The sequence below is a fragment of the Pipistrellus kuhlii genome, unplaced genomic scaffold (assembly GCF_014108245.1).
Source record: "Pipistrellus kuhlii isolate mPipKuh1 unplaced genomic scaffold, mPipKuh1.p scaffold_m20_p_148, whole genome shotgun sequence".
Lineage (NCBI taxonomy): Eukaryota > Metazoa > Chordata > Mammalia > Chiroptera > Vespertilionidae > Pipistrellus > Pipistrellus kuhlii.
In genome coordinates, this window is record NW_023425458.1 from 88371 (window position 1) to 110308 (window position 21938).

The 21938-nt window shown below is 62.6% G+C and overlaps 1 protein-coding gene across 6 annotated transcripts in view; it reads right to left on the minus strand.

Moving 5' to 3' along the window:
- The window catches only part of ARHGEF10 (Rho guanine nucleotide exchange factor 10), a 64675-nt gene extending 46256 nt beyond the window's left edge, over nucleotides 1-18419 (minus strand). For 3 of the 6 annotated variants that reach the window (XM_045581658.1, XM_045581657.1, XM_045581656.1), the window contains exons 1-4: nucleotides 15244-15297; nucleotides 6963-7062; nucleotides 1401-1562; nucleotides 656-943 (exon numbers count right to left, since the gene is read on the minus strand). In XM_045581658.1, the coding sequence (XP_045437614.1) occupies nucleotides 656-943; nucleotides 1401-1562; nucleotides 6963-7023 (511 nt within the window). In that variant the 5' untranslated portion in view covers nucleotides 7024-7062; nucleotides 15244-15297. Of the gene's footprint in view, nucleotides 1-655; nucleotides 944-1400; nucleotides 1563-6962; nucleotides 7063-14652; nucleotides 14677-15243; nucleotides 15494-18209 lie in introns of those variants that run through there. The other 3 variants (XM_045581660.1, XM_045581659.1, XM_045581655.1) reach the window with 3 other exon arrangements.
- Between the last annotated feature and the right edge of the window lie 3519 nt (nucleotides 18420-21938).

Consider the following 21938-nt stretch of genomic DNA (forward strand, 5'->3'; position numbering starts at 1 on the left):
CCGTACGTCCACGGGAATGACGAGGGGGCGCACTGGGAGTGTCTGCGTGTGACCTCAGAGTCCCAGGCAGAAATGCTCACACACTGCAGACGGGTCACGAGTGCACTCGTGTTTTCACGTCACACGGTGCCGTACGAGTCTCATACTTTAAAGAGATGTTAGCTTGTAAGAACATGTAACAAATAACTTCAAAATGCATCCGGCATGTAATTTAAAGTATGCCGTTAACACGTATGTAAAACGTTTTTTGTACTCATTCGATAGAAACTTACCTGGCCACTCAGTACAGCTGGCAATGAAACTACTGGCCTGCAGGGTGTTAAGTTGGTGATAGTGGACAACCAAACCGTCCCTGCTCTCACATATGCACACACACTCACACACACACAGCCACACACACGTGCACATACACACACATACACTCACACACATTCCCACACACCATATACAGTCATGCACACACACACATTCACACACACACAACCACACATATATGCATGCACACATACACACCTCATGCACACACACATTTCCACTCCTACACAAACTCACTGACAGCCACACCTCCGGACTTGCACACGCGCACACACATGCATACACGCGTGTGCGCACGAAGTCCGTCTCGCACGGGGACAGGGGCAGGGGAAGGGCCCACCTTCCTCGTCCGGGGACGCGGGGCGCACGATGACGGGGCTGGAGTAGGCGGGCAGGAGCGCGGGCAGGCTGGAGGGCACGGCGTAGCCGCAGGGCACAGGCACGGAGTACCCGCTGGGCACGGGCAGGCTCACGCCCTCCTCCTCGGCCTCGGGCTCCGGGGGCGCAGGCTGCTCTTCCTGGAAGGGCGTGATGTCGATGACGGAGTAGGGGTTCACTCTCGCTGGGGCCCCAGGCTTCGCTGGCTCCACAGGGGCGGCCACGTCGGTGCCCGTCCCGCCTTCCCCGCCTGGAGGCAAACCCGGCATCAGGCCCGCGCCGGGCAGCAGTGTCCCCCCGCCCGCTCCTAGTGCCAGGCTCTGGAGGCCCTCTGGGCGGACGGACGGAGGTGCGCGCTGGGCAGGAGGCCGTGGCCGCTGAGAGGCTGTTACAGACCGGGAAGCACAGGCTGGGACCAGGCACAGACGGACCGGGCCCCTCAGTGCCAACAGGCAGAGTCCCCCTCGGGTCCCCCAGCAGCCGGACCGCCCTCCGCGGGCAGCAGCACCTGGGGGGCTGGCTCATGGACGCCAGGAACACTGACCTCCCTCGAGGAGCGGGCGTCGCCGAGGCTGGCAGACTGCAAGTGGCGAGTTCCAGTGCCCAGCCACAGCCCAGACGGCACACCTCGCTCCAGGCCCGGCCCAGCGGCCTTCCTGCCCCGGAGGAGGGGGCAGGCGGCCTGGTCCGGGGCCCCGGGCACTCACCGGAGCTGGTGGGGGCGGCGGCTGCCACGGGCCCGGCCTCGGGGGCGCCCGGGGCCCCTCTGTCCGCTTCCGGAGCCTCATCTCCGCTGTCAAAGTCGAACTGCTCTCCCTCCTCCTCCTCCTCCTCCTCGTTATTGTTCGTGTCGTGTTCCACTTCGTTTCCTGCAGTTTGACAGAGACGACGTGTTCACAGGTGTTTCCAGCAGAACCCCTTCCAGCCGGACAGAGACGGCTGGGTTCGAGGTGCCGGCCGCCCTGGGCGGGGGACCTTCGGGCGGCTTGGGGGTCGGGGCTCTGACGTCCTCTCAGGGGCCGAGGAGGAAGGGCACTTTCCTCAGTTTACCTCCCTGGTTCCCGTCCCTGGGACACAAGGACCCTCGGGTGAACCTGGCCAAGAGCTTCGTCACCCCGGCAGCTCTGTCCAGGCTGCTCTTCCAGGAGGCCGGGGGGCGGTGGGGCCGGGGGGCGGGGGGACAAAGGCCTGCGGATGTGCCAGCTTTTATAGCACAAACCACAGGTTCCACGAACTATGTGGCCGCAATCCCGATCACAGAACGGGCTCTTTAAAAACCTGTGGGAAATGCATGCCTGGAGCTGAAAGGGGGCACTGCACGCCTCTATGGTGACCGGTGTTCTGTGTGTTACATGTAAAAACACTTCAGAGGAAATGCATGCCTGGAGCTGAAAGGGGGCACAGTGGCATTGCACGCCTCTATGGTGACCGGTGTTCTGTGTGTTACATGTAAAAACACTTCAGAGGAAATGCATGCCTGGAGCTGAAAGGGGGCACTGCACGCCTCTATGGTGACCGGTGTTCTGTGTGTTACATGTAAAAACACTTCAGAGGAAATGCATGCCTGGAGCTGAAAGGGGGCACAGTGGCACTGCACGCCTCTATGGTGACCGGTGTTCTGTGTGTTACATGTAAAAACACTTCAGGTTAAATGTATAAGTACTGCCAAAACCGGTTTGGCTCAGTGGATAGAGCATTGGCCTGCGGCCTGAAAGGTCCCAGGTTCGATTCCGGTCAAGGGCATGTACCTTGGTTGTGGGCACATCCCCAGTAGAGGGTGTGCAAGAGGCAGCTGATCCATGTTTCTCTCTCATCGATGTTTCTAACTCTCTATCCCTCTCCCTTCCTCTCTGTAAAAAAAATCAATAAAAAATATATATTTTAAAAAATGATAAAATATATATACTTTTTTTTAATGTATAAGTATTTTCTTTAAAAAGAAATGGGTGAGGGCATCCAAAGGTACAAGCTTCCAGCCCAGGCGAGTGGCTCCGCGGCTGAGCATCGACGGAGGAACCAGGAGGTCCCGGTTGGATCCCGGGTCAGGGCACAGGCCCGGGTGGCGGGCTCCATCGCCAGGGTGGGGCGTGCAGGAGGCAGCTGACCAGTGATTCTCTCTCATCAGGGATGTTTCTCCCTCCCTCTCCTTCCTCTCTGACATCAATAAAAATAAACAGAACACAAACAGCAGCAACAAGAGCAGCCGGTCCGGAGGCTGCCCGTTAGGAGGAAGCGGGGCACTCCTGGCGGGTGGGGAGGAAGCAGACACTTCCTTCCCCGGCGGAGGAGTGAGGTCGCCGGGGAAGGGGGCAGAGTCCGCCCGCCCTGCCACGGGGAGGGGACGCGGGACCCAGGGCGGCCCACCCCTCCGGTCCGAGGCGCACAGGACATTCGAGAACACGTTCCCGCTTTCCCGTGCTTTACGACGATGACACACACAGGACGGGATCCGAAAGGCCCAGGAGGGTGTGGCCACGCCAGTCTGAGAGGCGTGGCCTCCCACGGCCGCCCCCCCAGCCTTCCGTGCGCGTCCCTCCCCGTGGCCGTGGCCGTGGCCGTGGCCGTGGCCGGCACGGTCCACGGGAAACAGCTGGAGTCGTTAGGAGACGTGAGTGCCGGGACAGGTTTGAGGAACCGGAGGTCTTACGATGAAAGGCGGTCTTTCCGACGGGGACCGCGGTCGTCAAACTGCGGCTCACGAGCCACACGCGGCTCTTTGGCCCCTTGAGTGTGGCTCTTCCACAAAACACCACGGCCTGGGGGAATCTATTTTGAAGAAGTGGCGTGAGAAGTTGTTTAAAAAATGTGGCTCTTGCCGAAACCGGTGTGGTTCAGTGGACAGAGCGTCGGCCTGCCGACCAAAAGGTCCCAGGTTCGATTCCGGTCAAGGGCATGTCTTTGGTTGCGGGCACATCCCTAGTAGGGGGTGTGCAAGAGGCAGCTGGTCAATGTATTTCTCTCATCGATGTTTCTAGCTCTCTCTCCCCCTTCCTCTCTGTAAAAAAATCAATAAAACATATGTTTTTTTAAATGTGGCTCTCCAAAGAAATTTCAATCGTTGTGCTGTTGGTACTTGGCTCCATGGACGAACGAGTTTGCCGACCACAGGGCTAGGACACCTGCAATGAGCCGCTAAGGGCGACAAAGCTGCGGTGAAGGTGCTCGGCACCGCGGAGGGCGCTCCTGACAAGCTACGAGAACGCGTTTTTAATGTGTCCCTTCGCGCTCATGTACCAGCACAGTCACACCCCCAAGTGGTTCCTAGGAAACTTTCTTAGACAGACGGAGCTTCGAAAGGTGAGGCCCAAAACCGGCTCCTAAACGCTTGTGAAGGGAGGAAGGGAAGAGTGAGCTTCTGGCCCTAAAACGCACCCCCCTGACCCCCATGAAGGGGATAGTGCGTGCCCGTGTCCTCAGGTCTACGTGGGGATGCTCACCCCCCCCAAACAGGAGGCAGCGCCTCTGTGGGTCACACCTGAGGACAGCTGCCCTGTTGGCCACGCAGCTCCCGGTGAGACTGGACTGCCGGCTGCTCACTCCCCAGGCACTTGTGCAAAGAGTGAGTGAGTGAGTGAGTGAGTGAATGACTGAGTGAGTGAGTGAGCGAGCGAATGAGTGAGTGAGTGAATGAGTGAGTGAGTTACTGAGTGAGTGAATGACTGAGTGAGTGAGTGACTGAGTGAGTGAGTGAGCGAATGAGTGAGTGAGTGAATGAGTGAGTGAGTGAGTGAATGACTGAGCGAATGAGTGACTGAGTGAATGAGTGAGTGAATGACTGAGTGAGTGAGTGAGCGAATGAGTGAGTGAGTGAATGAGTGAGTGAGTGAGTGAATGACTGAGTGAATGTGTGAATAAGTGAGTGAATATGTGAGTGAGTGCGTGAATGAAGAATGAATGAGTGAATAAATGAGTGAATGAATTAGCGAGAGAGTGAACAAGTGCCTGAATGAGTGAGTGAATAAAGGAGGATCAGATGAGTGGTTACAAATATTTTCCCACCACAAACATTAATTTCCCCCCCAATAGAACTCCAAGTAGAATTCCAATCAGAAAAGAAATTAAAAGTGATTAGAAATTCCCCCGAAGGTTTAAGTTCCTTTAAACCACGTGCCTCACGCAGCGCCTCCGAGGGGCCGGGGCCTGGACGCCGGACGCTGTCCCTGCCCACGGAGGACGGCGGGAGCTGTGGGGGGCGGCCGGTGCACCCCCAGTCCACCTCGGGAGCACGAAGCTCATACAGCTGCCCCAGAGCACACTGCCGTCCGCATCCCTGTCCTGGCGGGGGGACCCCAGGCCCAGCCGTGCCTCGCTCGCTCGCGGGGACCTCATGCACCCCGACTGGCAACCGAACGGTGACCTCTTGGTGAGGGGCGACGCTCAACCCACTGAGCCACACCGGCCGGCCCCCGTGGCATAGCAGAGGTTTCTGCTTCCCAAGGTGAGTCACACAGTGAAAATGCCACGTTTCCGATCCCAGGGGTGCTAGTCCGTTAGGGATCTGAGCAGCCCAAAGCCAGGGAGGGGGCGCAGGGCGCGGGCATCCGTCTGCCAGAGCCCGCCCAGCTGCCCCGTGCCTGAGCCAGCCAGATCCGCAGCCAACGCTCCAGTGTCCCCTCTGGCCTGTGACACAGGCCTGGCCCCCAGCGAGCACCCACAGCAGGGCTCCGCGGGGACAGGTCACTCCCTGTACCTACAGGCCACCCCCTGTGCCCACAGCCCTCCAGGCAGCTCCGCCCACTCACAGCCTTACTGCCCACCCAGGTCAGCCCCCAGCCCAGCCCCAGCCCAGCCCCCAGGCCAGCCAAGCCCCCAGGCCAGCCCCCAGGCCAGAACCCAGCCCAGCACCCAGGCCAGCCCCCAGCCCAGCCCCCAGCCCAGCCCCAGCCCAGCCCCCAGCCCAGTCCCCAGCACCCAGGCCAGCCCCCAAGCCAGCCCCCAGCCCAGCACCCAGCCCAGCCCCCAGACCAGCCACAGCCCAGCCCCCAGCCCAGCCCCTGGCCAGCCCCCAGCCCCCAGGCCAGCCCCCAGGCCAGAACCCAGCCCAGCACCCAGGCCAGCCCCCAGCCCAGCCCCCAGCCCAGCCCCCAGCCCAGCCCCTAGCCAGCCCCCAGCACCCAGGCCAGCACCCAGGCCAGCCCCCAGGCCAGTCCCCAGGCCAGCACCCAGCCCAGCCCCCAGCCCAGCCCCCAGCCCAGCCCCTGGCCAGCCCCCAGCACCCAGCCCAGCCCCCAGCCCAGCCCCCAGCCCAGCCCCCAGGCCAGCCCCCAGCTCAGCCCCCAGCCCAGCACCCAGGCCAGCACCCAGCCCAGCCCCCAGCCCAGCACCCAGCCCAGCACCCAGCACCCAGCACCCAGGCCAGCACCCAGGCCAGCCCCCAGCCCAGCCCCCAGCCCAGCCCCAGCCCAGCACCCAGCCCAGCCCCCAGCCCAGCACCCAGCCCAGCACCCAGAGGACCAGGGAGAGAAGAGACAAAAGTCATCCACTTCGCCCAGAGGCCTAAGAGCAGAGTTCATTCTACAGGAAAGTTTCATCTAAGATGCACTGTTTCTCCTGTCTGGGGAAGGCTATTTTGTTGCTCACTCTTCCATTGTTTAAACAAAGGAGTGTTGTAGGAGGAGCAGCCCGGGCCTCCAACAGGGGCTGCTCAGTCCTCCGCTCCTGCCGCCGCGGGTGGCACCGGGTGGCGGCCGCTGCGGGGGCACCGGCACAGCCTGTGCTGAAGGGGAGGTCCCCAGACCAAGGCCAGGCCCTCACGGCCACCCCCTAACGCCCTCGCCCCCGGGCTGGCTCACACCCCCCCCAGCTGTCCTCCCAGGTCTGAGCTCCCTGTGGAGGTCCCTGTGGCTGCCCCACCAGCACGGACACACAGACCCCCCCACACACAGAACCGGAGCCAGAAGTGAACCCTCAGTGTGACACCTCCCGGGTACCCCCCCAGGGCAGGAACAGCTGGGGCAGCTGTGAATGCCGTTCACCGCCCGTCCAGTCCCTCCTCCCCCCAGGGCTCAGAGCTCGGTGTCCTGGGGTCCCGCCCCCCGACCTGTGGTTTGGGGAAGGCCCCCTGGTGAGGCGCAGAGGGCACGCTCGGGGTGGGGGTGGCCGTCCCTGTTTGCGAGGGCGGCGGTGGGAGCAGCACCGGTCCCCCTCCTTCCCAGTTCAACAGCCACAGTCAGACCCGGCCCAGCAGCCCTGACGGCCGGACGCCCGCCAGGAGGACCCCCAGCGATGGCCCCGCAGCGAGAACGCAGTCTCAGGAGGCGCAGCCTTACCTTCCGCAGTGGCAGCCGGGGCAGGCGGCTCCGGCTCCCGCTCCGGCTCCGGGGGGTCCATGCTGTGCGGCTCCGGAGCCCGGCCTGGCCCTGGGCAGCCCTGTGGGAGGAGAGAGGCTGTCAGGGCGGGTGCGAACTGCCGTAGCCCACAGGCGCCCAGCACCAGCGCCAGCACCAGGGGGGACTCGGGGTAAGTCACAGCCCCCAGGACAGAGCCTCCGGAAACACCCGGAGGAATCCAGGGTCCCATCCCCACCCCGCCCGGCGGCAGCCAGGGCTCCCCACCGCCCCGGGGCACCCCCGGGCTCCCCACCGCCCCGGGGCACACCCGGGCTCCCCACCGCCCCGGGGCACCCCCGGGCTCCCCCCCGGCCCGGGCTCCCCACCGCCCCGGTCACCCCCGGGCTCCCCACCGGCCCAGGTCACCCCCGGGCTCCCCACCGGCCCAGGTCACCCCCGGGTCACCCCCGGGCTCCCCACCGCCCCGGTCACCCCCAGGCTCCCCACCGGCCCAGGTCACCCCCGGGTCACCCCCGGGCTCCCCACCGCCCCAGTCACCCCCGGGCTCCCCACCGCCCCGGGTCACCCCCGGGCTCCCCACCGGCCCAGGTCACCCCCGGCCCAGGTCACCCCCAGGGCTCCCACCGCCCTGGGTCACCCCCGGAGCCCCTCCTCCTCCAGACACAGGCCAAGGGGAGAAGGGACACACGGGTGCACGTGTGTCTTCCTCCTCCTCCAGACAGCACTGTGGGGTTCTGTTTAATATATTTTCACTAGAGGCCCGGTGCACGAATTCATGCATCAGTGGGGTCCCTCGGCCTGGCCTGTAGGATGGAGCCCAAACTGGCTGTCCAACATCCCCGGAGGGGTCCCGGATTGCGAGAGGGCGCAGGCCAGGCCGAGGAACCTGACCAGTGCACGATCGGGGCTTAGGCGGGACATGGGAGGTGGGCCAGCTGGGGAGGGGCGGAGGGAGGGCTCCAGGGCATGTCTGGCCAGTTTTGCTCAGTCCCGATCGGCCAGACCCCAGCAGCAAGCTAACCTAACAGTTGGAGCGTCTGCTCCCTGGTGGTCAGTACACATCATAGCAAGTGGCCTTAGCATATCATTAGCATATGTCATTTTGATTTGTTGAACAGACTACAGGACAACCAGGCACTTAGCATATTAGACTTTTATTATATAGGATTGATTTCAGCAAGAAAGGAGGAGGGAGAGGGAGAAGGAGAGGGAGAAGAAGAGGGAGAGGGTGAGGGAGAGGGAGAAGAGGAGAGAGAGAGGCATCAATGATGACAGAGAACCATGGATCAGTTGTCTCTTGCATGCCCCCTACTGGGACCCAAGCATGTGCTCTTGACCGGAATTGAACCCCGGACCCTTCAGTCCACAGGCTGATGCTCTATCCACTAAACCACACCAGCCAGGGCCACTGGGGGTTCTGAGTGAAGAACGGCTGCCCAAGACTGAGACTGAGGCTGGCCACTCCCATAACGCGGTCTCTGCAGGCGGCCTGTTTCTCTTTCTGCCCCACAGCCCCAGGAGAATGGAGTCTGAGCAGGGCGTGGCAGCGGTGCCATCAGAAGGCGGTCCCTTGCGGCCCCATGGAGACAGCAGCTCCTGTGACTGGACGGCACCTGCCTGGCTCCAGCAGTCTGCTCCGGAGGCCCACACCGCAGGGTGACCTTCCCGACGCTCCAATCCTGACTCTGAGGCTCAGGTCCTGACAGCTCACCGGCCTCACTGACCCGGGACTGAGGTCCTGACAGCTCACAGGCCTCACTGACCCGGGACTGAGGTCCTGACAGCTCACAGGCCTCACTGACCCAGGACTGAGGTGGTGACAGCTCACAGGCCTCACTGACCCCCAGGACTGAGGTGGTGACAGCTCACAGGCCTCACTGACCCCCGGGGCTCAGGTCCTGACAGGTCACAGGCCTCACTGACCCCCAGGGCTCAGGTCCTGACACCTCACCGGCCTCACTGACCCCCAGGACTGAGGTCCTGACAGCTCACAGGCCTCACTGACCCGGGACTGAGGTCCTGACAGCTCACAGGCCTCACTGACCCCCGGGGCTCAGGTCCTGACAGCTCACAGGCCTCACTGACCCCCAGGACTGAGGTCCTGACAGCTCACAGGCCTCACTGACCCCCAGGACTGAGGTCCTGACAGCTCACAGGCCTCACTGACCCAGGACTGAGGTCCTGACAGCTCACCGGCCTCACTGACCCGGGACTGAGGTCCTGACAGCTCACAGGCCTCACTGACCCCCAGGGCTCAGGTCCTGACAGCTCACCGGCCTCACTGACCCGGGACTGAGGTCCTGACAGCTCACAGGCCTCACTGACCCAGGACTGAGATCCTGACAGCTCACAGGCCTCACTGACCCCCAGGACTGAGGTGGTGACAGCTCACAGGCCTCACTGACCCCCAGGACTGAGGTCCTGACAGGTCACAGGCCTCACTGACCCCCGGGGCTCAGGTCCTGACAGCTCACAGGCCTCACTGACCCCCAGGACTGAGGTCCTGACAGCTCACAGGCCTCACTGACCCGGGACTGAGGTCCTGACAGCTCACAGGCCTCACTGAACCCCGGGGCTCAGGTCCTGACAGCTCACAGGCCTCACTGACTCCTGGGGCTCCGATCCCAACAGCTCACAGGCCTCACTGACCCCGGGACTCAGGTCCTGACAGCTCACAGGCCTCACTGACCCCAGGGCTCCGATCGGGAGGGGGTGGGGGGGTGTCCTACGTGCTCAGGCCACTGGGACACCGGGCGGAAGAGGATGGCGGATTAGGGTCCTGCCAAGCGCCCCCAGAGACAGAGCCGTCCAAGCAGCCGGAAGGGTCCTCTCCAATGGGCTCGAGTCCCATGTGAGGTAAACACCCCTTCCAGCTGCGGCCTCGGGGTCCTGAGCCCAGACCGGCTACAGCCACACTGCTTCCCCATCCGCGACCGAAGGCAGTCCACAAGCTGGGACAGCAGCGGCACTGGCACTTCCGTCCGGCCCCCCGTCCGGCCGCTCCTGTCCAGCCGGCTCCTGTCCATCCAGCGAGGGATCAGAGTGCAAAACTCACGCCTACGCCTGGCTCTGGGGTCTGACCGTCCACACTGCGTTCTTTAAAATAATAATGATGGAGGAGAAACCAAGATGGCGGCACAGGTAACACCTAACGGCAGCCTCACACAACAATTTCAATAAAATACAACTAAAATACAAAATGGACATTACCCAGAACTGCAGGAAAGTCGACTGACTGGAAATTCTACAACGAGAAGGAAAGAGCAAACCAGAAGGAAAAGCAGAGGAGCTGTAAAAGCCCAAGGTACGGAGACACGGAACGCACAGGGAGAGGACGGAGCCGGAGAGGAGGGGCGGCTGAGTGCCTGGACGGTGTTCCCTGGAGGGAAGGAGATAAAAACTCTGGACTGTGCTGAGCCCCAGTTCCGACTGCACTGAACCCCAGTTCTAGGCCAGACCCTGGGGACCCAGGCTCATACGGAGGGAGTCTGGGCTGTAAGGCGGAAGCTCAGGGGAGCAGTGAAAGGAAGTCCCGGAGGCGCACACATTGCATGCAGAGAACGGACAGTTGACTGTGCTGCTGGATTGCCCTAGCAGGAGGGAGACAAAAGCTCCAGAACTCCACTTCCAACTGAACTGAACCCCAGTTCCGGGCTCATTGGGGGAGAACCTAGACTGTTTGGTAGAAGGCGAAACTCAAGGGCACATTTCTCTCAGAGGTGCTTGCAGCGAGTACCGAAGGACACTGAGGAACACTGAGACTCAGGAGCCTCATAGGGCGGGGCTGACTGGATGCCAAGGCTGTAGGCTCCACCCTGAAACTCTGCCCCATCCAAGCTGAACACAGAGACTTTTAAGGCCACCAACTCAGGGAAGCTGTGAAAATGCCAAGACAAGGAAAGAGATCACAAACAAAAGAAATGAAGGACAAAAAGCGACTGGATATAGAGTTCAAAACCACACTTATAAGGTTTTTCAATACTTTCCTAAAAAAGGCTGATAAAATAAACAAGACATATGAAGATATGAAAAGGGATCAACTAGAAATAATAAGGAATCAAGTAGAAATAATAAGGGATCAACTAGAAATAAAGAATACATTGTCTGAAATAATATTATACAGAGTCCCAAGAACAGAATGGAAGATCGCAAGAATCAAGTCAAATATTTGGAACTTAAAGAACCAGAAGACACTCCTCCGCAGAAGCAAGAAGACAAGAGAATCCAGAAAGTTGAAGATAATGTAAGAAATCTCTGGGACAACTTCAAGCGAACCAACATCAGAATTATGGGGGGTCCCAGAAGAAGAGAGAGAGCAAGATAATGAAAACATACTGGAAGAAATAGTGACAGAAAACTTCCCCCACCTGGTGAAAGAATTAAGACTTACAAGTCCAGGAAGCACACAGAACCCCAAACAAAAGGAATCCAAAGAGGACCACACCAAGACACATAATAATTAAAATTCCAAGAGCAAAAGACAAAGAGAGAATATTAAAAGCAGCAAGAGCAAAGCAGGTAGTTACCTATAAAGGAGCACCCATACAATTGTCAGCTGATTTCTCAACAGAAACCATGCAGGCCAGACGGAAATGGCAAGAAATATTCAAGGTTGCCGAGACCGGGTTGGCTCAATGGATAGAGCGTCGGCTTGGGGACTGAAGGGACCCGGGTTCGATTCCGGTCAAGGGCATGTACCTTGGTTGCGGGCATATCCCCGGTAGGGGGTGTGCAAGAGGCAGCTGATCGATGATGACTCTCTCTCATCGATGTTTCTAACTTTCTATCTCTCTCCCTTCCTCTCTGTACAAAATCAATAAAAAATATATTTAAAAAAAAAAAAAAAAAGAAATATTCAAGGTGATGAATAGCAAGAACCTACAGCCAAAAATATTCTACCCAGCAAGCTATCACTCAGAACTGAAGGCCAGATAAAGAGCTTCAAAAAAAAAAAAAAAACTAAAGGAGTTCATCATGGCCAAACCAGAATTTTATGAATTGCTGAAGGGGGTTATTTAGGAAGAGGAAGAAGATAAAGATAAAAATCATGAACAACAAATATGTAACTATCAACAAGGGAATCTAAAAACCAAAGGAATTAAAAAATCTGATGAACAATATTAACTGGTGAATATAATAGAATCAGAGGTATGGAAGGGGAGTGAACTGACGATTCTCGGGGAAAAGGGGAGTGGGGGGTGTGGGAATAGACTGAACATAAACTGTGCACCTAGGGATGAGGACAATGGGGGGTGGGGAAAGGGCAGAGGGTGGGGTGGAAACCTGGTGGAGGGGAGCAATGGGGGGGGGGGGGGAATGAGGAACATATGTAATAATATGAACAATAAAGTTTTATAAAAAATAAAAAACAAATTAATAAAATAATAATGATGACCACTGCCGGAAGCTGATGACTGTTTTAATAGCAGAGAGCTGTGGACAGGGAGTCCGCAGGGCTGGTCCACCATAGTTGCTCTGAAGGGTCAGAGCTAATCACTACTAGACATTGGTAGTTGAAGCAGCCCCCACCAGTTAGTCCTAAATTCACTGACTGGCTTTGAAGTTTCCTGCCCAGGGGAAATGGGTGTATCCTATCACTTTAATCTTAATATGGGGATGGAAAAGCCAGAGCGAGGAGTAGTCCTCCCATCCCACTAAGGTTGGACTACCGCCTGGCCCCCATCTCCCAAATTAATGCTTTTCACAAGTCTCTTTCCATTTGTGTGCAGCCTTCTCCAGTACCCGAACCCTGAACCGGAACCCTAAACCACGCAGGACGTGAAGGGGCTTCCACGGTCCACCTGTGAGGGCCCCGTCCCCACGGCCAGACAGCCAGCCTCACGCCCTCAGAAGCACAGCCTGCCTGGCTGGCGTGGCTCGTGGTTGGGCACCGACCTATGAACCAGGTCACCGTTCAATACCCGGCCAGCGCACATGCCCGGGTTGTGGGCTCCATCCCCAGTGGGGGGCGTACAGGAGGCAGCCAGTCCATGATTCTCTCTCATGGATGTTGCTGTCTCTCTCCCGCCCCCTTCCTCTCTGACATCCATAAAAATGTATTTAAATAAACTTTTTAAAAGCACAGCCTGTGCCCAGGAGGCGGGAGGCCTCGCTGCATGGGGCTGGGGGGCAGGGTGCCAGTCCTGCTTTGTGCAGGAATTCCCAGGAGACTCACTGAGCCGAGGGCTGAGGCTGCGGCTGTGCCCCCGGGTGGCAGCCCTGGGAGGGAGCACGGGCTCAGCTCCCAGGGAGTCGCTCTGAGCGGGACTGAAAGCTCGGCCTTCCCACGCCCCCTCTCACCACCGCCACTGCACAGCGTGGGCAGCGGGGATGCTGTATTTTCCTTTAAAAAGCCGCATCTAGCCATAACCGGTGTGGCTCAGCAGATAGAGTGTCGGCCTGGGGACTGAAAGGTCTTGGGTTCCATTCCAGTCGGGGGCATGTACCACGGTTGAGGGCACATCCCTAGCAGGGGGTGTGTAGGAGGCAGCGGATGGATGTTTCTCTCTCATCGATGTTTCTAACTCCCTATCCCTCTCCCTTCCTCTCTGAAAAAAATCAATAAAATATACTTTAAAAAAATAAAAAGCCATGTCTAGTATCAGAAGCGGTTCATGGAAGAGGAATGCTTCACACCTAAAGAAGCATTGTGAATATTTTGGCGGCAGCCCCACGCCACCTGTGCAATAGAACAACCTCGCACCCAGCAGGCTCCCGGTGCCTGTAGCATGTTTTCCAAACTGCCACTGACAGAGGAGTGAGCCGGAATCACTGCACCTCCCTGTGCTCTAGCCGTGCGAAGCACGTTCACACACATGCTGGGCGTAAGCGGGGGTCTGAGATGCCCGGACGGGAGGGCAGCAGTCCCCAGCCCCACAGGGCGCCTCTGCCCACAATGCCCACAGAGTCCCCTCTAACCTCTCCGCAGAAATACCTCCTGAGGGAACTGCCTCTCAAAATAGCAGCGCGTGAGGTTGGGCAAACCAGAAAGTCAGCCTTCCCTCTTATCAGGTAAAAGCCTGACTACCCGCCCCGATTGCTTATGAGCAGCACCTGCCACCACCACCTTCCTGCTGACCACAATCGGGCGTCTGTACTGATCAGGGACGGCCACTCACCACGTCCCAGGCCCCGGCCAGCCACAGTCAGAGCTCGGCGGCCATCACACTGGGAAGCATACACGGGTTCCTCTCAATGGTCTTTCCCAATAAGAATCATCCCCCAGCCCTGCCGGTGTGGCTCAGTGGACAGAGTGTCAGTGAAGGGTCCCGGGTTCGATCCCGGTCAAGGGCGTGTGCCTTGCGTGCACGTCCCCAGTGGGGGGTGTGCAGGAGACAGCTGATCGATGTTCTCTCTCATCGATGTTTCTAACTCTCTTCCTTCCTCACTAAAAAATCAATAAAATATATTTTCAGAAAAAAGAGTTATCTTCCAGGCCGTGCACTTAAGCGCTGTGTGGTCAGCGGCCTTCCTGGAGGGACAGGGAGTGGCTCCCGCAGGACCGCAGGCTGTGGGCCCAGCGCAGGGAAGCAGGACGCCCTTTGCCTGACCGCCCTTTGCCTGACCAGGGAGTGCCTTCTGCTCCCGCAGGACCGTGCACCCCGCTGTGCACCCCGCCCCCCTGTGCACTCGCCCCCCTGTGCACCCCGCTGTGCACCCCGCTGTGCACCCCGCTGTGCTCCAGCTGCGCTGCCCCCGACCCCACCTCCTAGGAGAAGCCAGGGCTCCGCTCCGCCGGCCCCGCCCCGGTCGCAGCCCTGGAGGGAGGGGCGGCAGGTGGGCAGGCACCGGCCTGGGACCCGGCGGGGCGGCGGGGCAGCGGGGCAGCGGGGCCGCAGGGCCGTTCCCGGTGGGACGCTCACCTCCGCGGACACGGACTCAGCCTCCGCGGACACCCCGAGGGCTGCGCCCCGAACGCCTCCGCGCATCCCGCGCAGCTCCCCGCGGCCCCCGGGTTTACCCCCGTACCCCCACACCCCACGCCCCGCCCCGCCCGGGGCCCCCCGCCCCCCACCACGCCCCGCCCCGCCCGGGGCCCCCCGCCCCCCACCGCGCCCCGGGAGGAGGGCTCCCCGGAAACGGGGTCCGCGCCGGGGGACCGCTCCCCGCACGCCGCCCGCCGTCGGGGCCGCCGGCTGGAGTCGGGGGCGGCCCGCGGCCGTTAACCGCGCGGCCTGCGGCGGGCAGCGGGCACCCCGCCCACGCCGGGGGCGCCCAGCCCGCGGCCCCAAACAGGGAACCCGCCCCGGGCCGCACTCACCCGCCGGACCCGCCGTCCCTCCGGCGCCCCTCCGCCCGCCGCCCGGGATGCGCTCCGGCCCCGCCCACGGGGAGGCAGCCCCGCCCCCGCGTCCTGATTGGCCGGCCCGGGCGGCGCCAGGAGCCTATTGGCTGAGGTGCCTGCCCGTTCTCCGTCCGCGCCCCGCCCCCGCGCCAGCGCATTCCTGAGCGGCCACGTGGCCCCCGCGCCCCGCCCGCGGCCCGGAGCCCGCGCCCCGCCCGGCGGCGCACGCGGGGGCGGGGGGCGCGGGAGACCCCGGAGCAGACCCCGGAGCACCGCCCCTCCCGCCCAGACCCGCCCTGCCCCTGCCCCTGCCCCTGCCCCTGCCCCTGCCCCCTGGCCCTGGCGGCCGGCTCCGGGGAGGTCAGACCGCCAAGCCCGGGCTGGGGAGTGCAGGTTCACACAATCCCCAGGGGTTGCTCAGGCTCCGGAGCCGCAAGCTAGTTCCCGGGACTTCCCGGGAGCAGTGGCCGCATTCCCTGGCCGGGAAGAGCTGCTGGGAGGTGGTGGAGGCATGCTCCCCTTCCCGCTGGCTGCCCCCTCTGCCTCCCGCAGGGCGCAGGCCACGGGGGCCTGCAAACCTAGTGCCGCCCCGTGGGTGTGGGACCCTGAGCAGGTGCGGCCGGGGCAGCGGTCCGGGAGGAGCTCAGGAGGCGGCTGGTCTGTGCCCAGAGCCTTTATTAGTTTACGATTAAAATGGAAACTGAACCGGCCAGTGTGGCTGTGTTGAGCACCCACTATGAGCCAGGAGGTCAGGGTTTGATTCCTGGTCAGGGCACGGGCCCAGGTTGTGGGCTGGATCCCCGGTGTGGGGCCTGCAGGAGGCAGCTGGTGAGTGATTCTCTCTCATCATGGACCAGAGGCCCAGTGCATGAAATTCATAAACAGGGAGGGTGCCTAGGCCTGGCGCCCATCAGGGCCTTCCAGCTGCTGGCTGGGACCTTCCTTCGTTCTGCATCACCCCCTGGTGGTCAGCACACATCATAGCAAGCAATTGAACTCCCAGTCTCTGGGACGGACGCCTACAGGGACACTTTGCATATTAGCCTTTTATATATACATATATAGGTGTTTCTACCTCTCCCTTTCCCTTCCTCTCTGAAATCAATACCAAAAAATCTATATTAAAATAAGTAAATAGAAAAAGGAAACAAAGTATCGTTATAATTATAAGCAATGAGTCTCCAGGTCTCCTAGGGGCTGCATTTCTCTATGCCCCTGGCTGAAGGCCACAGCCACAGCCTCGTCACCGGAACCAGGTGACAGCAGAGAGAGCACTCAGTGCAGACTCAGCCACCAAGGGGAGCACCTGCAGAAGGGGAAGGTGGAAGACAGGGAACGGGGAGGCAGGTAGTGAAGGGGGCAGGCTGACCCCGTCACCCGGTCAGCCTGCCCCCTTCACTACCTGGGCCATGGTCCCCGCCATGACGGGGGCTCCTGGGAAACCCCAGCACCCCATCTCTCCCCAGGGCTGGTGACCGCGGTGTCTGTGCAGGCACCCTCAGCCCAGGTCCTGAACCAGAGGCCGATGGGGAGAGGGTCACCGGGGAGCAGGGGCAGGGCAGGGTCATCCCTGGTCCTAGCACAGGGGCTGCTGTGCTCACGGGAACATTCCTGTCCCGATAACAAAGGCGGGAGAGCAGGCCACAGGGCGAGGGGAGGGAAGGGAGAGATAAGAGGAGAGGAGGCCTGGCTGGGCAGCCCGCACCCAGCGGTCAGATGGGCAGCCGCCCAGCCCAGTGGGGGCAGGGGATTCCCAGCCCGCACAGCGTCCCTTTGTGCCGGGCACCGGACAACAATGGACCTGTTTTCCCCTCGGCTCCCTCTCCGTGGGCGGAGGAGGGGGCTCTCAGAGGAAGGCAGCCCGACCCGGAGACCAGGCCCCAGGCAGGGAGCAGGAGGGCAAGGCCTTGAGCTGAATGATGGGGTGTGGGCTCCTCTGGGGCCCAGCAGGCTAAGCGCGGAGGATGGAGGGCGACCAGAGGGCTGTCTGTCTCACCAGGGCTGAACCGCAGGACGCCCCTCCCTCCCTCCTTCCCTCCCTTTCTTCCTGTCCCTCCCTCCTTTCCTGTCCCTCCTCCCACCCTCTCTCCCACCATGTCCCTCCCTCCCTCCTTCCATGTCCCTCCCTCCCTGTCCCTCCCTCCCTCCCACCTCCTCCCCCGGTAACAAGCCTCTGGCAGAAGGAAGTCTGGGAATAAATGTCAAAGGGACAGAGAACTAGGACTCCTGGGTGACCTAGAAGGTTCTTCCCTGCCTGGGCCACAAGCTCTAATTTCCCTACTTTCTGGCATGGAGCCTCCTGCCACTGAGCAGGAGGTGCTGTGACTCCAGGGCCCAGCCCGTGTGGGAGGTGCCCACGGCACCCTGAGTGAGCAGGCACAGGGAGCCCCGCATGGGGGGCTCAGCGTGGCCTGTGGCCTGTGTCCAGCCACGGCCTCCTCCGAGGACAGTCAGGAGGGCGTGGGAGCCGGGGCAGGTGCAGAGCAGCAGGGACAGTCTGAGCCGGAGGAGCTGCAGGCCCGGCCTCGAGCCGCTAACCCCCATGGCAGCCTGTCCTTTGTGGTTATTCCAACCTTGGCCCACCCCTGCCTGACCATCCACTTCCTCTCAGCAGACAGACTCCCTCCCGCTTCCCCTATGTAACCCTGGCCTCGCCCACCGTCCACCCCACGGAGCACAGGTGGGCTCTCATCTCAGGGCCCCATGCCTCCTGGCTCCTGCGTGGCAGACATCCACCCCCTGTCACTGAACCCCAACACTGCACACCCCCTCCCAGGACTGTGCACTCCGTCTTCACTGAGGGGGGGAGCGCTGTGACTAAGTCTGCCCTCCGGTCCGCGGGTCTGAGCCAGAAAAGGCAAACACAAAGGTGTGGAGGTCCCACCGCAAACCAGCGGCTCTGAGACCCCAAAGCCCTCCGTTCCCCCATCTGCCATTCTTACGCCGCGGAATGCAGTCCACCTGGGCCTGGCTCTGAATGGCTGGGCCTGGTGCCCGTGGCCTTGGGGTCGCTGTTGTCTTCCCCGGAGAGCTGCCCGGTCCAGCGTCAGCCCTGCGGTCAGCCCCGCGGTCAGCCCGCCGGCAGCTCTGGGCGGGCGGGGCCGGGGGAGCCTGGCGGTCGGGCTGCGGTCCTCGCTGGGGTGGTCACCCGCTCGGACAGGTCAGCGCCGTCCCAGCCCGGGGGCGGCCCAGCTGCCTGGGCTCACTGCCCACTGGGCTCTGCCCGCGCTCCGGAGCCGCGGCCTCGGGGGTGTGCCGGGGAGGCGCCGGTGGGAACGGGTGAAGTGGGGGCGCCGGGCTGGGCCCCGCTGGGAGGTCCTGGGCGCGGCGGGTCCGGCCAGGAGCTTAGGGGATGGGCATAGGCCTGGACAGACCCCGCCCGCCTCCCTCCCGCCCGGCCCGGGTGCACACGCCCGCCCGGCGCAGTGGGGATCCGGCCTGCAGCCAGCCGCCTGCAGCGGGGACGCCGTCCCGGACACACCGGCCTCCCGGGGCTGCGGGACCGAGCGGGTCTGGGCGCCGCGCTCAGGCCGGGCGGCCGGGTCCTCAAGGCGGTCCGGTCCCCAAGGGCTTCCCCGGGTGGCTGCGGGAGGGGCGACTGCGGGTGCAGGGGACCTACGGGACCTACCCTGCCCGCCTTCCCCGCGGCCCCGCCCTCCCCGCGGCCCCGCCCTCCCCGCGGCCCCGCCCTCCCCGCGGCCCCGCCCTCCCCGCGGCCCCGCCCTCCCCGCGGCCCCGCCCTCCCCGCGGCCCCGCCCTCCCCGCGGCCCCGCCCTCCCCGCGGCCCCGCCCTCCAGCGGCCCCGCCCCCCAGCGGCCCCGCCCTCCAGCGGCCCCGCCCTCCAGCGGCCCCGCCTCTGCCCTCCCAGGCCCTGGGCTTTCCTTAACCTTCGGCCCCTCCAGTCCCGCCCTCCACCGGCCCCGCCTCTGCCCCTCTCGGGCCCTCCCTCGGCCATTTCCGTACACGCTCGGCCATTTCCGCACACGCTCGGCCATTTCCGCACACGCTCGGCCATTTCCGCACACGCTCGGCCATTTCCGCACACGCTCGGCCATTTCCGCACACGCTCGGCCCGCCCCGCCACCTGGGGCTCTGGGGCAGCCGCAGGCTGAGCGGAGGTGGTGACTGGGGCGGTCCCTGGGCTGCGCCACGCCTGACCCCCGGGGTGGAACCGGGCCGGGGCAGCGCACGCGGCTGAGGACTCGCGAGCCTCTGAGCCCGAGGTCCCCATGGCTTCCCCCGGGTCTGGGCAGACCTCCCGCGCGGACATGCGGACGGCCCTGACTGTGGGCCGGGCCGGAGGCTGCACTGCGCGGGGGGAGGCACGGACAGCCCCTGGCTTACTGCGGGACCCCCGTGCGCTTCCATGATGTTCAGAAACGGGAATAATAGAAAATACTTTTCAAACCTTAGTAATTTTCTGTTGGCCTCGTAAAGAATTCTGAAAATAATTTCCCACGGAGATTACCCTGCACGGGTCCGACCTTGGCTTTGGCTTTTTATGTGAGGTAAAACCCGAGCACAGAGAAGTGAACTCAGCAGGCCGAGGCCGCCGCTGGGGCCCTCCCTGCCCAGACCCCTTCTCCCCGCGGGGAAATGCGTTTTGTATCTTTGCCAGTGAACCCCCAGACTCACCTCCTGTTCCCAGAACATCCGGAGCGAGAAGAGGCTGACAGAGCTATTTTCACAGGCTGATGCTCCACCACTGAGCCACACCAGCCGACAGAGTCAGCCTCGCCTGAAACCTCCTCTGGGCGACAGGCACAAGCTCCCCCTCTGGGAGGGGCACCCCAGCACACCTCTGAGAAAACCCCGTCTCGGGGCTGGGCACGCTGGCGTCCAGTCAGGCCCGAGGTGGGGCACAGGTGACCCCTCACCCCAAATGACATGACTGTTTCCCGGTTGTCTAGTTTTCCAAACTCCTCCCTACTTGGGGGGTGGAGGTGGGAGGGAGCTGGCCCTCGGTCCCAAGGGCAGTCTGGGTGGAGGGCTTTGGGGGGCCGGGGGGGGGGGGGTCTCAGGAGAACAGTCGGCCGCTGCCAGTGTGTCCTTCCAGGCCGGGTCCCATGGACTGGCTGGCCGGTGCCCGGGCAGGGTCACTGGCCATGCAGCTGGCCCTGCGGCAGCCACGGGGTCACTGGCTGGTTTTGCTCTTTTCTGGGCCCTGACGCTGTCTCCGGGAGGAACGGTCGGGGGTGCACACCACAGGACAGGGGTGTGCTGGGGGAGGAGAGGTCACCCTGGGGCGAGCCCCTCCCCCAGTGTCCTTAGCCAGGCACTGGGCTTTCGTCCTGCTGGCCGGCCCCTCGTGCTTGCTCTGCCCGTCTGCCTACATGCCCACCAGTCCCTGCTAAGTGGCCGGTGGGGATGGACGCCGAGGTGCAGAGGAGGAGGGGGGCAGGGACCCATGTCGGTGGGAATGGGAATGGGAGGGCCCAGGGGCTGGGCCTGAGGCTGCGGCAGGCGGAGGCAGCGCCTCACTGACTCACTGACCGGGATGCTGTGGGCCCGGCTGTACGGACTGATGGTGTGTGACTGTCACACAATCGGCCCGGGGAGTCTTGCGCCTCTCCGAGGGCGGTGTGTGCAGGAGGCGGGCTTCCCCAGCCTGCCGGCCCAGTGGAGCAGGACTGGGGGTGGGGACCCGCCCCGCTTTGGTCAGAAGGCAGTCTCCCCCGGACCTAACTAACCTGGCTCCCCGATGCTCCACCCACGGGGCCCTTCCATCGGAGCCCCCGCCACCTGCCCACCTGAGCCTGGGCCGGCTCCTCACGCCGCCCAGGTGAGGCCTGACCCCGCCCAGCCAGAACCCTGCGAGGGCCTGCCCCCACACTCACACCTGGCTCCTGAGCCCAGGTGAGGGGCCCCCACCTCCGCACTGACCCGGGAGCAGTGGGGTGGGGAGGAGCCACGTGCACGTGTAGCATGTCTAACCCACAGCCGTCCTGGCAGGGGCTGCAGCTGACCGGACCACGTGACAGGCGGGGAGGTGCCGGCCTCAGGGTGCACCCCGCGAATGAGAGGAACAGGAACCCTCGGCGCGAAGAGGGACGCAGCCCGATCCCCGATCTTCGGAGACCCAGCGCTTCTGGTCGTTAGCGGAACCCCCGTGTAGCTCTGCTCTCTCCACGGACGTGAGTCACACGAGCAGCGTCCGAGGGCCAGCGCCATGGGATGGCGGACATCACCTGGGCCCTCAGCTCAGCCAGGGGACAGCCGGCCGGAACCTGGGCCGGGGGAGGCGCCCGGATCGCGGGGTACTACCTGGGAGCAATACAAACCAGGAGGGTGGGGATCCTCACGACAGAAGTGGGGTCAGGACGGAGCACCGGGAGCAGAGGGCCCCTCCCCTCACCTGCTCTGGGCCTGCCCTCCGCGCCCCAACGCCTTCACTGAGACAGGAAGTCCCGGCGGAGATCGATAAACACGGAGCCGTGAACACAAAGGTCCCCGTCACACGGGTGTGGCAGACACTCGGGGGAGGGCGCGCTGAGAAAGGAGTCACCCCTCGGGCTCCGCAAACACCGGCTGCTTTATTACGGTTAGACGTCCGTCCGGCTGCCGCAGCCCCGCTTCCACAGGCAGGGAGCGCGGGCCGAGGCGCAGGGCACCGGCCAGTCACGGGGCATGATTCGTGGTGCTGTTAGATTTAACTCACTTCTTAGGGGCGA